The sequence below is a fragment of the Leopardus geoffroyi genome, chromosome D3, assembly GCF_018350155.1.
Source record: "Leopardus geoffroyi isolate Oge1 chromosome D3, O.geoffroyi_Oge1_pat1.0, whole genome shotgun sequence".
Lineage (NCBI taxonomy): Eukaryota > Metazoa > Chordata > Mammalia > Carnivora > Felidae > Leopardus > Leopardus geoffroyi.
Window position 1 is genome coordinate 86,374,059 of NC_059339.1, and position 12,268 is coordinate 86,386,326.

A 12,268-nucleotide genomic window follows, 5' to 3' on the forward strand; every position below is an offset into this window, starting at 1 on the left:
GCTATTGAAGTTGATTACTTTTGAGGTCAGTTCTAATAAATTATATTTTTCCAAGAATTTGTCCACTTTATTTATGCTTTCAAATTTGCTAGTCTAGAATGGTTGATAGTATTTAGTAGTATTCCTTTAATTTCTATTTTAGATCTACTTAAATCCCCTCCACATTCGTTACAGCATTTGTGTCCTTTTGCTTTTTCAGTTGATCATTTTTGGCAGAAAGTTGCTGCCATTATTTTCCAAAAAAACCCCACAATTTTTGCTTTGTTGATATTCTATATTGTAACACCTTTGATTCTATTTCATTGACTCCTGCTCTTGTTTTTTATTTTCGCTTCAAACTTAATTTTGGTTTATTCTGTCATTATTTTTTAACTTCTTAAAGGATAGGCACGACTCATTAATTGTGAAGTCTTCCTCTTTTGGACAATTTAAAGCTAAAAATTTCTCCCAAAGATAAAACGTAAGAGAACTTTCACTTTTGCTGCAGCCTACCAGTCTTTATGTGTAGAACTTTCATTATCATTCAGCAAATTTCCACTGCGGTGCCCACTTTAACTTGTGGGTTTTTTAGAAGTGTGTCTTTTAACATACAAAGATATCTTTTTGTTTTTAAACTTCAGTTCAATTATAGAGTAGTAAGAGTTATTGGTCTACGTGGATTGATCTTTGAAATTTATTGAAGCTTTCTTGGTTGCCTAATACTTCACCAAATGTGAATCCTTCGTGTGGATTGAGGGGGAAATGTGCTTTCTCTAATTCTTTCTTATTTTTAAAGTTTATTTATTTTGAGAGAGACAGAGACAGCTCGAGTGGGGAAGGGGCAGGGAGAGAGGGAGAGAGAGAGAATCTCAAGCAGGCTCAGAGCCTGATGCGCCACTTGAACTCAGGAAACCGCAAGATCATGACCTGAGCCAAAACCAAGAGCCAGACGCTTAAGCCGACTGAGCCACCAGGCTTCCCTTCTCTAATTCTTGGCTGCAGAATTCTGTATATATCCATTAGATCAAGGCTATCAATCGCTATTCAGATTTCCTGTATCTTTTTGAGTTGACAGCTTAATCTATCAAAAATCAAGAGCATGTCTTAAAAACTACTCCTGCGATGTCGGTTTTACCAATTTATCCTTGTAGTTCTGCCACTTTGGACTTCAAACATTTTGAGGGTATTTTATTAGGTGCACGGATGTTTAAAATTACTACATCTTGACGAGTTTAATCCTCTATCATTGTGGTGACCTATTTCATCTCTAAATTTTTTTTTCTTAAAGTCAATTTTATTCTACATTAATCAGTTTTATTTTAATCATATTCATTTTTCATCCTTTCATTTAAAACTTTAAACCACATATATTGGATTTTTTCAATTTAACCTTTCAAGTTTATCCTTCACTTGTGAGTTTAGTGCATTTACTTTTATTGATATTATTTGGATGCATTTCTGTCATCTTAATTTATTCTTCCAATTTGTCCCCTTTTTTGTTTCCTTTTTATCCTTTCTTACCTAAAAGGAAAAAAAAAAATCTCTGCATTCCCCACCTCAATAACAATATATCATTTTTTACATTCTTTATTCTTCCTCTCGCTAATGTCCATCATATTGATGTTACCTAAAGTTAACATGTTTTATATGATATACATATAACATAATTTTTAAGACGTTTTCCATATGCACACACTTGTTACCACAGCCTAGATCAAGATAAGCCAGTGAACACTCTAAAAGATTAACATTATGGACTTCTGTCACTGGAGATGAGTTTTGCCTGGTATTGAACTTCATAACTTCATATAAGTACAATCCTCCAGTATGTCAATTTAATGTTTTTGACATTTATTCATGATGTTGTATTTATCAGCATTCTGTTACTTTTTATTGCTTAGCAACATTTCATTGCCTAAATAAACCACAATGTTTTAACCTATTCTCTTATTGTTGGGCATTTTGGGCTGTTTCCAGCCCATTTCTCTTGGGCCTTTTTTTTTTTTGCCTTTAATATTCCTAAATTTTGCAGTGAGGAGTGATCACAGTCACTCACTCTGCACTGCAAAAACAAGCCCTGGTCAGAGAGGCAGCGTTAGGAAGAGACGTCTTTGAGACTGCAGAGCGTTGGCCTGGGGGTCTGAAGTGGCAGAAAGCAGAGGGACCTGCGGGGGGTCAGCACGCTCACCCGTTTTCGCAGCCCCTCACAAGTACGGAGTTCTGTGCTGTCTAGAGCTTGCCAGTGAGCACCCCAGGGCCAGAGAGCCCAACAAGCAAGGGCAGGAACTGCTGTTCCCAAGGCCACCGCTGGGAGAAGCGGGGGAGAAAATCCCCAAGATCTTCTGCTTTGCCTCACAAGCCTTGCTGAGCTGTCTCCTGCCACTGACCACAACAAGTGACCCGACCACTACACACGACAGTTCCATGAGCGCGGCTCTCCCACCACTCTCTCTTCCCTCCCAGGAGTCAATCAGGGGGGAGGATCAGCCATCCCGACTGTTCAGCACATTGGCTAGTCCCAGCCCCCATATTCTAAACAATTTCCAATCTTTAAATCATACAGAGCAAATGCTATACACATTGGCTCTATCAGTTTTGTTTCACACTCTACACTTCAAGTTTCCCCATTTGGGTCAAAAATCAAAACACTGCACGGGAGCTGTGGTGTCCTCACCTTGCAGATGGAGGTGTGCGTTATCAGCTGTGGACAAGATAGAGCTATAAGACATTTAAAGCGTTGCAGTTACAGACTTCATCCCCCAGTAGAAAAAGCATTTTCCCCAGTCCTCATTAAGGCAAACTATTACGTTTCCTTTCAGCCTTTACCACTGCCCCCTGCTTTCTTTCTGTGCAAAGCAGTGCCTTGTTTATTTCAGTTGAAGTCAGATTCTTCAGTGCCTGCTGCTGCTGAATGTGGGTACCAAGAAACAACTGGAAGGAAGCTGACAGGTTACCTGTTGATTTGTGCTTCTCACGCAGCATGGGTGACGTGAACTGGGTTCTTTTGGTTCTTCCACACTTGCTGGAGTCACAGCTTGTATGATTCTCAGAATTCACGGTTCTATCTTCAAAAAGCTGACACCTACACTCTAGTGCCCAAAAAGGATATCCCAAGTAAGATTCCTAGGAAGCAATGGATCTTGAAAGTTTAGATTAGTGTCTCTGATTCACGTTGGTGCTAGGTATATTTTCAAATCATTTCTAAAATACTGGGTTTTTTTTTTGCTTTTTCTCTCCTGAACTAAAAAGATATTCTAAGAGTTTATAGTATTTGTAAACAGTGCTTTTTCTTTCATTCTTCATTTTTAGAACTTAAAAATCTATTCTCATGAAAGAAACACATACGGTTGTGCATAGTTTGACAGTCAACAGAATTTTCACCCTAATTTACACTGTGAAATTCTGAAGCTTTTACTAATATTTTCCATATTCATTCAGTCATTCAAATAAATATAAAATGTGCATCTCCTTCACGCAAGGCATTGTGAGAAGCAGAAAATTAATGCTCAATCTAGAAGCCATATCTAAGCAGATGGTGGGAATGACTGTATGCAAATCAGAATAATACAAGAAGGAAAAAGTAACTAATACAAAAGCTGAAAAGAAAAAAAAAAACAAAAAACTAAACCAAAACCAGTATGGAAACTTAAAGAGTAAAGAATTTCCTCCCAGCTAGGGAATCTGACACAGCTTCGCGGGAAAGGTGACATTTGATCTTGACCTTTTAAAATAGCAGAAATGAAGTGTGAGGGTGGGTGGAGGCACCTGATGGAGGAAAGTTGAAGAATTAAGTCGCGGAGGTAGGAGAGAAAGGGGAAGCAAGCTAGAGAATGTGAGGGGGTAAAAGGTGAATTGAGAATAAGTTGAGAAAGTACCCATATTCTCTAACCTGTGCAACCTTTTTCTGAATGTAGGGAGCCTGGCAAAGATTAGCCAGTCAACAAACAGGAGGGAGTTCAAAGTTTCAAGAAATCTTATAAACTTATAGTGTAATAGAACCTCTCTTAATTGGCCCCCACAGAACAGATTTCCTAAGATTTAACAACTCTCTCCATTCTCCCAATAAACACAGTGGCTGACAGTGGAGCCCGTGTGCACCGAGGCCAGCAGCACGACCCCTCCAGCGCAGCTCTGGCTTCCGGTAGGCAACTTTCAAGCTGACCGAGATCGGACTCTACTTGTTCCTAAACAATTTGAACCACTTAGACTCATTACTGGAATTATAGAATTTGGTTAAATAGTAATGACAGAGGTGAGATGAAAAAATATTTATTTCTGTAAGGACTAAGTTGAATGTTTTGCAAAGAACTGGTAGCAAGTAGTCCCTTACAAAGAAAGGGCTATTGAATCTAGTGTGGGGAGGTAATTACAAAAAACAAACAAAAAAAAAACAACAAAAAAAAAAAACAAAAAAAACAGCCAATAGTAATAATTAGCAAAAATAAAATTAGTAAAACATCTGGAAGAATTCCTGGATAAAACAATAAAAAAAAAAATTTTTTTTCAGGAAGAAGCTGGGGTTTAGACTGTTTAACAAGTGTCTTAGTTCTTGTTCCATTTCTAAAAACCAAAATTGGAAACTGTCCAGTGCATTTGATATGATTAATGCCCCAAAACAGTGTTAACACCAATGAAGGAACCACCCTCAAAAGAGGCCTCAGCCCTTAATGAAGAGATTGGAAAGTGAATATTCTCATTTTTGAAATAAAATAGGTATTTTTTTCAATTAACCAATTTTTAGCTATCTTTGAGGATGCCAGATTCTGTTTAGCCCAATTACTCCAAGTTTCTCCATGATAAGCAGGTGGATTCTGATAGTTAAGGCTTCTGTGTCATGGGGATAAACTCCACACAGGACATATGGCTTCACACTGGAAAGTCATCTTAGTTTTGTTTTCTGACATTAATACTTCTGGTTCTGATTGTAACTAGAAATAATCACAAAGTCTAAATGGAGATTGAATAAATTCAATAAGCATCTTATAAGCTTTGCAATTTTTCACTGGGAGGCTAATACTTTTACCTCTAATTATATCACACTTTTCTCTTAACTAGAACATTGATCTGTGGGGCAGAGACTGGTGGCTGCCTAACCACTGACCAGCAGAGGACTGCGTCACTAGATATGGTGGTGAGCCCAGCTGAAGGGCTCCACTCTTTCACCTCCCTTGCAGCTGAGAGTGACCATGAGTGTGCCTGTGTTCTGTCCAAGAAGATGTGAGCCAAGTTGTTGGGAGTGGTCTTACAGGAAGGATCCCTAAAAAAGCGGGGACATCTTTTCCTCTCCTTTTCCTTCTAGACATCCATGAGACGACTACCTGAACAAGGCGTGCTTTCCAAGACGTGCTATCAAAGATGGGAGAGCAGAAGGATGGACACTTGAGCCCCTGAGGACCCTGTTAGCGAAGGAACGGCCCCTTGGGGGCTTCCTACATGTAAGAAAAGACACTACAACAGAAAAAAGAAGAAACTTCTCTCTTACTAAAGCCATAGTTATTTTCAATTTTCTACTCTGCAAATCATGGTTTTTCCTAACAAACTGTAAACCAGGTATCATATCTATAAACTGATACATGACAATCCAGTCTTTACGATAAATATCACCAGAAAATGATTAAAAGTAGTTCTCCATTTTATAATCTGCATTTTAATAATCTCTTTCCATGGCAAGCCAAGGGAAGAATGTTCTAATAGAGTATCTGAGGAAAGCATGTTCTCAGAATTTGTCCAGAACTGCAAGCAATCTGCTTGCTACCAGAATGCTCAGTATCACCGCCCAGATGAACCAAATGGGACGCAGACGTTCCCAAGGCACAGCCGTGGGTAGAAGTAAAGCCACAGGGAAAGACATTATTCACAAAGGAAAAATGCATGAAAGAATTCATGTCGTGGAGTCTACATTAAAACACATATTTTTCTCTTGGCTTTCAGGCGAAATTAGTTAAAAGAGAAATTTATTGAATGCTACCTTGTAGATCTTTTGTGAAACGTTATTTTAAAAGAGCATAACTTTTTTCTGAAGCAGATTTCTCAAGTGCAGAAGGAACAAATGAAATGCAAAGATGAACGTTGTTGGGAACATTTAAAACAGGATCACGCTGAGCTCATCACATCTTGCTGCCAAATCTCAGAATCCTGGGGTCTTGGCATAGTCTTTCGAACATCCTGAGCTTTGGGGCCCAGCATCCTCTCACCCAGTCCTAGCTGACTTACTATTTAAAATTTATAAGGAATTTCCCATGAGGAATAGTTTTTAACAGGAAGAATAAACTCTAAGTTGCCCATTCACAGGAACAATAGCATTTAATCATCCGATCCAGCTGACTCTCTGGATCACAGCAGGTCAGCAACAGACTGATGGAGGAAAATGGCTACCCTCAAACTGATGGATTCTTTAAGCTGAGGTTTTCTTTTGGATGCTGTTTTTATTTCTTGTATTTTTTAATCAAATTGGGAAGGAGCATATTTCACCAACTCACAGTCAATCTGAACAACCTGACAAGCAGGATAAAATGTACCAAGTCTACCTAGCTGCGCCTAACACTTCTACACCGTGCTTTCCAAGACTCAGGCTCTCCGTGATAACTTGATGAGCTCAGCGACCTCAGGGCTGTGAACACGTCCCCACCAGAAACTGACAATCCTTTTGGAATGCCGAAACCTCAGTTCTGACAACATAACTCGTCTACCAGCCTATCCCACCCCCAAAGAAATAGAAGGGTTGCAAGGGCACCAAGGATTTAATGTTTTAATGAGAAAGAGCCAAGTTTGTGAGAACTATACGAGAATAACTAATCACTAATAACATCCAAGGGACAATCAACTATGTACCAGGTACTATGCTGGGCACTCGAACCTCTCCCCAACTTTACAAGGCAGGTGTCCTCATCCCCGGTTACAGCAGCAGAAATGGCCCCGAGGCTGCTCCAGGGCCGCCATCGCCGTGTACGGATGAAGCCACAGTTGACACCAGGTCCGCGTGGCTCCGGAGCCCAGTTCCCTTAACCATGTGGTTATGCTCTCTCATTCTGTAAGGGAGCTTGTATGCATGCCTGGCTATGGCAACAGCAGGAACGCTGATCATTGTTCCTACCCATCAGGCTGCCAAATTTGAGGAACATCATGAGTCAAGCAGCAGATCTCAGGAAATGGGGAGAGACAAGGTGCAGCCACAAAGATTAATGATGTAAGATTACTACAGATGATGAGTGTACTTAATACTACAAAGGGAAGTTGACAACCTGCAGTTAACTGGGCAATTCTATTTTTCACTCTATTCTTTACAGAACAAAGAAAAATACAGCCAGTTACTCATTTTTGAAAGTGATTTTAGGAAGAGTAGGAAAGGCTCCATCTAGGTCTCCTAAGCATTCTACTTTTTCCTGTTTTCAAAACGAAAGGCTGCCTCCTCCCACAATCTGCTCAAGGTCCTAAATTCAGAGCCTCTATATCAATGTCTGCGCATCATGGTGGAAACGGTACAGGCTTCGTGTGCATTCACAGCACACCAGCAATCCTAACGCAACCAACCAAAAAGGCCAGGAGATGGGAAATTTGGAGACCATGAGGCATGAACTGGTCCCCGACACCTATTTGCTGAATCTTTGCCTAAACCAGAGATGGGTGATAGAAAAAACACTTGACTAGCATTCAAGACACCCAAACTCAAGTCCTATTTCATTAGTAAGTAGCTGACTAATGTTCAATCATTTTCAAGTTCTAGGCAGTTTTCTATAAAAGAAGGGGATTAATTGTTGGTTCTCAAACTGTGGTCACTGTAAAGATCACCTGGGGATGTCACTAACAATACTCCCGGATGTTGGCCTGAGACTCCGCTTCAGTGGGTCCCGGAATCCGCATTTCAACAAGCTTAGGGGATTCCGATGCTCAGGGCTCCCCAACTTAGCACCAAGACAGCTGCTGAAATAGTGGGCCGGTGACCTTAGGAACCTTCTGCTTACCAGTTTCCCCACTGGCTGGCTAGACACAATCTGAAGAGACACAGAAGGGAAGGGCTGCCGTCAGGACCAGGAACACTACATGCCCCTGAGGCTCAGGTCCCTGGACACCAACAGATGGCAGTGCAACTTTTCCTGAAGCCATTACCTCTGGTCCTTTTCTGGGTGACAGTCCTCCTGGGCTTCAGCAGGTAACGTCCCCCACTGGTTTGAGCTACTGGGCTACAAATCCCCACCCCCCCCCCCCACCACCATGGTATTACCTTGAACTGCTAGAGAAAATAATCAGTTACAACTCTTCCTGATTCCAAAGATATGAGGCAAAGGATACCCTGATATGTCAATCAATCAATGAACCATAAAGGAAATGATTATTTCCTTGGAGAGATCTGATTTTTGTAGAAAAAAACAGTTGTTAGCTATAAGATCCAAATACAAAGACAGGAATTCCAATGAGGAAAAAAAAAAAAAAAAAGCAGCAGCACAGCATAGCTAGACAGGCAGCCACAGACAAACTACCGAGCCACACTCAGCCTCCATTTATTAACCTCTAACATAGGGATAACAGTAATTTAGAGGAAGACAGATTAAATAATAAACGTTCTAAGAATAGCGCCCTGTGACATAGAAAGAGCCCTTTAAATGGAAGTTACAAAGAAATCTATCTCATTATTCATCAGTGGGGGCTTACAAGGTAATAACAAGAAAATGGCACAGAATGGAAGAAACCAGGAGGAAAGGTGGAAATAATTCCCGATTCCGGCTCTCAGAATCGGGTGAATTTTTCAGAATACTGGCATGTCCATTTCTTTGAGTTAACTTAGGCAGCCCAGAAACTTCTGAACTTCCTAGATCTGTTGTTCTAATCAATAATTTTCAGACACTTAGCAACTTTTTCTGCTTCTATTTCAATATTTAACAACTATTCTGTGCTCATGCTTCTAGCTTAAATAACATCTTCTGACTTATTTAGTGATGATGGCAATTTGCTAAAGCACTTTAAAACTGTTATTTTGGGGGGCACCCGTGTGGCTCAGTCAGTTGAGTGTCTGATTCTTGATTTCAGCTCAGGTCACGATCCCAAGGTCATGGGATCGAACCCTGTGTCGGGCTCTGTGCGGAGCATGGAGCCTGCTCAAGATTCTTTCTGTCCCTTTGCCCCTCTCCCCTGCCTGCTCTTTTTCTCTAAAAAAAAAAAAAAAAAAAAAAAAAAAAAGTTGAATTTTAACAATTCAAACTTTGCCATAAATAATGAGTGTATATAACTATGTGTGTGCATGTATACATACACATATATATTTTTCTTTTCTTAGACACAATTTTCTTACTTTCAAAAGTGTTGGGAAAACTGCCAAAAGTGATCCATACTTGAATTGATTCTAATTTAAGTTCTCAGTTCAGAACCACATGCCAGTTAAGGTTACATCACGAATGCCTGACAGAACTTGTTCCTGCTAGATTTTATTAAGTCTTAACTCTTCATGATGTTTTGGGCTGAGCTAGAATTTGAACACAGGCCCCATCTGATCATAAGTTCTATTTCTTCCCTCATTATTACACAACATTTCAGAAGCTGAGAGGTGAAAATAATAAAATATACCAGGTTAACAAATCATATACAAAGGAGTTAATATCACTAAAAACTGCATAAAGAAGCTACTCACAAAATCATAGACGTTTCCATGCAAATATCTCTCCACCAATGTATATGCCCTGGGCAAAATAAAAGTTTGTGAAACAACGATCTGTATTGACAAGAGTCAGATTCCATGTAATAAATTAAGGAAAAAAGGGAAATCAGAATTAGTAACTCCTCCAATTACGGCAATTCATATTCATGATACTGATCAAAGTCTGCAAGCAGCAATTATTAGTCAATTTTCAGTTTCTAAAAATATTTTATTAAATAACTGTTAAGTAGGATTTTTACAAAGCAAATTGCACAAAAAAAGGTAAAGATGTTTATGTTCCCCAAAGTTCCTGTGCCTCTTTTTTTATCATCTTCTTGTCGGCTGCTCTCACGGAGCCAGTACAAAGGGGCAGAACGAGGACGTCTTCCGTTCTGCTCCTCATCCGGAAGGAAGGCACAGCACCCTGCAGAGACTCAGCGTGTCTCTAGCTAAGAGTTGCTACACGGAGTCTGCTTCAAGGTGGGCTCACCTGGGGCGGCCGTCAGCCTCCGGGCTCCTTCACGGTGCTCAGGAAGAATTAAGAAGCTGAACGAGGTTTTCGAGACATTTCATATAATAGGCATTTAGCGGGGTTTCTTCTGAGCTTGAGAAAGCTGAAAGAGAAAAAGAAGAGTATGGAAGAGTAAGTTTATTAAACTCAGTACTGCACTTAAGAGCAGCCAGAATTCATACTTATTTTTTATTTACACTTTAGCCAAAAAGCATAAACAAAAAACCAAGGTACTTCCATAATGGCTGCCATTACCTATAATGCCGAATGAATGCCTTGCTCTTTTTTTTGCCCCATCCCTCCTAATGCCTGAACTCTGACATAACTCAATTATTTGGTACCTCTAGAAACTCATGGTCACAGCAAGAAACCAACCAAAAAAACTATAAACCACTTATAAAGAATCAGACTACAAAAAAATTCATTACTAATTAGTAACAAAATAACTAACTAACACAAACTAATAACTAAAAGACTCCGTACAGTACAAGGAGGACACAGTACAGTGCCTTAGCATAAAAAAGTGTTCAAAGAATAATGCTCATTGAAAACCTGTGTCACTTAAAATGAGAAATGAACTGTGAAAAGAAAACCCTGCCTCATATCATGATCACATCACAGGGCTGAGAGGATACAAGGGCAATGGGATCTATTCTCGGAAGACTGTAATTCAACTCCCCCATGTTAGATCAAAGTTTTCTGTTCAAGGTCAATTCTAATTGGGCCCAGCTCTTATCACCTAAGAACACACTGCAGCACAGCGGTAGCCACTGGCAAAGGACGTTTAGTGCAAGAAAAAGAAAAGGAGTTGGAGAAAGATCACAGACATGTTTTAAGAAATTATTGTATCTCAAACCTTCATCTATCAAAACATTTTATTATTTAAAAGGTGATGTAATGAAAAGCATGGACCAGTGTTGAAAACTGTCTTTTCACTGTGAACTATCCAAGGATTTCACTAATCAGAGAATTCACTGAATAGCTTCCAAGGTTAACTGTCATCTCTTTCATAATAAAACTTACTTTTCTTTGCTAACGAATATGCTTCATCCACTCTTCTTTTTATTGATGGGTTTTTCAAAGTTGTTTTTGCCTGGAGATAACATAGAGCAACCCATGAATCAGACTTCTTCCCACACGCCAAGGATCAGGACACTACAGTACTAAAGCCACCACTGCTGACCGCAAGCACTGAGCAGATTATCATGAAGCACGACAATGTGGTCAGGGGATTAGACAGAAGCACATCCCCCTTGGTCGTCGCCCACATCCTTCCCTCTCTAACTCGACTCTTCTCTGCTGCTCCAAGTTCTTTGTCCCCTGCCCTGCCCTTTACCCCTTCTCTCCTAATCTCAAGTCTTAAAGGAAGACTCAGTCTTGGTTTCAATATTTCATATTCCCTCAAGCCCCAGATTTCAGATTAAAATATATCAAACGGTACCAGGTGGTCAACAAATATTTACTAAGTGACCGTAAAGTGCCAAACCCCGTGCTAAGCCTTGGGGACACACGGTGAAAGTGACAGCACAGCCTTTCGCCTTGTGTGCTGTCAGCCAGCGGGGAGAGCAGGCAGCACAGACAAGGGACTATCAGCTGAGAGGGCACCATTCGGGGACGGTGTCTATGGGAACGCTGTCTGTCACTGGCCACTATTTAACGGCTAGATACCCAAGGGCACTTCTCTCAGGAACGAGATGTCTGCAGTGAAAGAGAAGACCAAAGGCCAGAGAGGGCAAGTGCGAGGCTGCACCTGCTATCGCTCCCTTGCGGCCGGCCCTGTGCTGCAGCCTTCCAGGAATCGGGTCCTCTCAAAACTCAGCGGCGACATAAGCTAGACAAAAAGGAATCACACAGCTGGATAAAACTTCGTTATTTGGTTTTATTTCAGGATATATTTTTCCCGAATACGTCTTTTAACAGAAATGATCTATACTAACATTACATCAATATGCCAAATCAAGTTATACCAACAGGGAGAATTCACCCAAAAGAGACAGACAGCTTTCTGAAATGAGACATCCTGTTAATTAAATGACAATGATTTCAACTGATGGCTCACTAATTGTATAAATGCACAAGACAATAAGGTCCTTGAGTTCGTTTTGTTGTTGTTGTTGTTGTTGTTGTTTAAAATCTAGCTGATACTCCTC

The 12,268-nt window shown here is 40.3% G+C and overlaps 1 protein-coding gene across 2 annotated transcripts in view; it reads right to left on the reverse strand.

Moving 5' to 3' along the window:
- Window positions 1-9,815: 9,815 nt before the first annotated feature.
- Window positions 9,816-12,268, reverse strand: part of RTTN (rotatin) — a 163,345-nt gene continuing 160,892 nt past the window's right edge. The window contains exons 48-49 of one of the 2 annotated variants that reach the window (XM_045459640.1): window positions 11,142-11,211; window positions 9,816-10,221 (exon numbers count right to left, since the gene is read on the reverse strand). In XM_045459640.1, the coding sequence (XP_045315596.1) occupies window positions 10,136-10,221; window positions 11,142-11,211 (156 nt within the window). In that variant the 3' untranslated portion in view covers window positions 9,816-10,135. The remainder of the gene's footprint in view (window positions 10,222-11,141; window positions 11,212-12,268) is intronic. The other variant, XM_045459641.1, reaches the window with a different exon arrangement.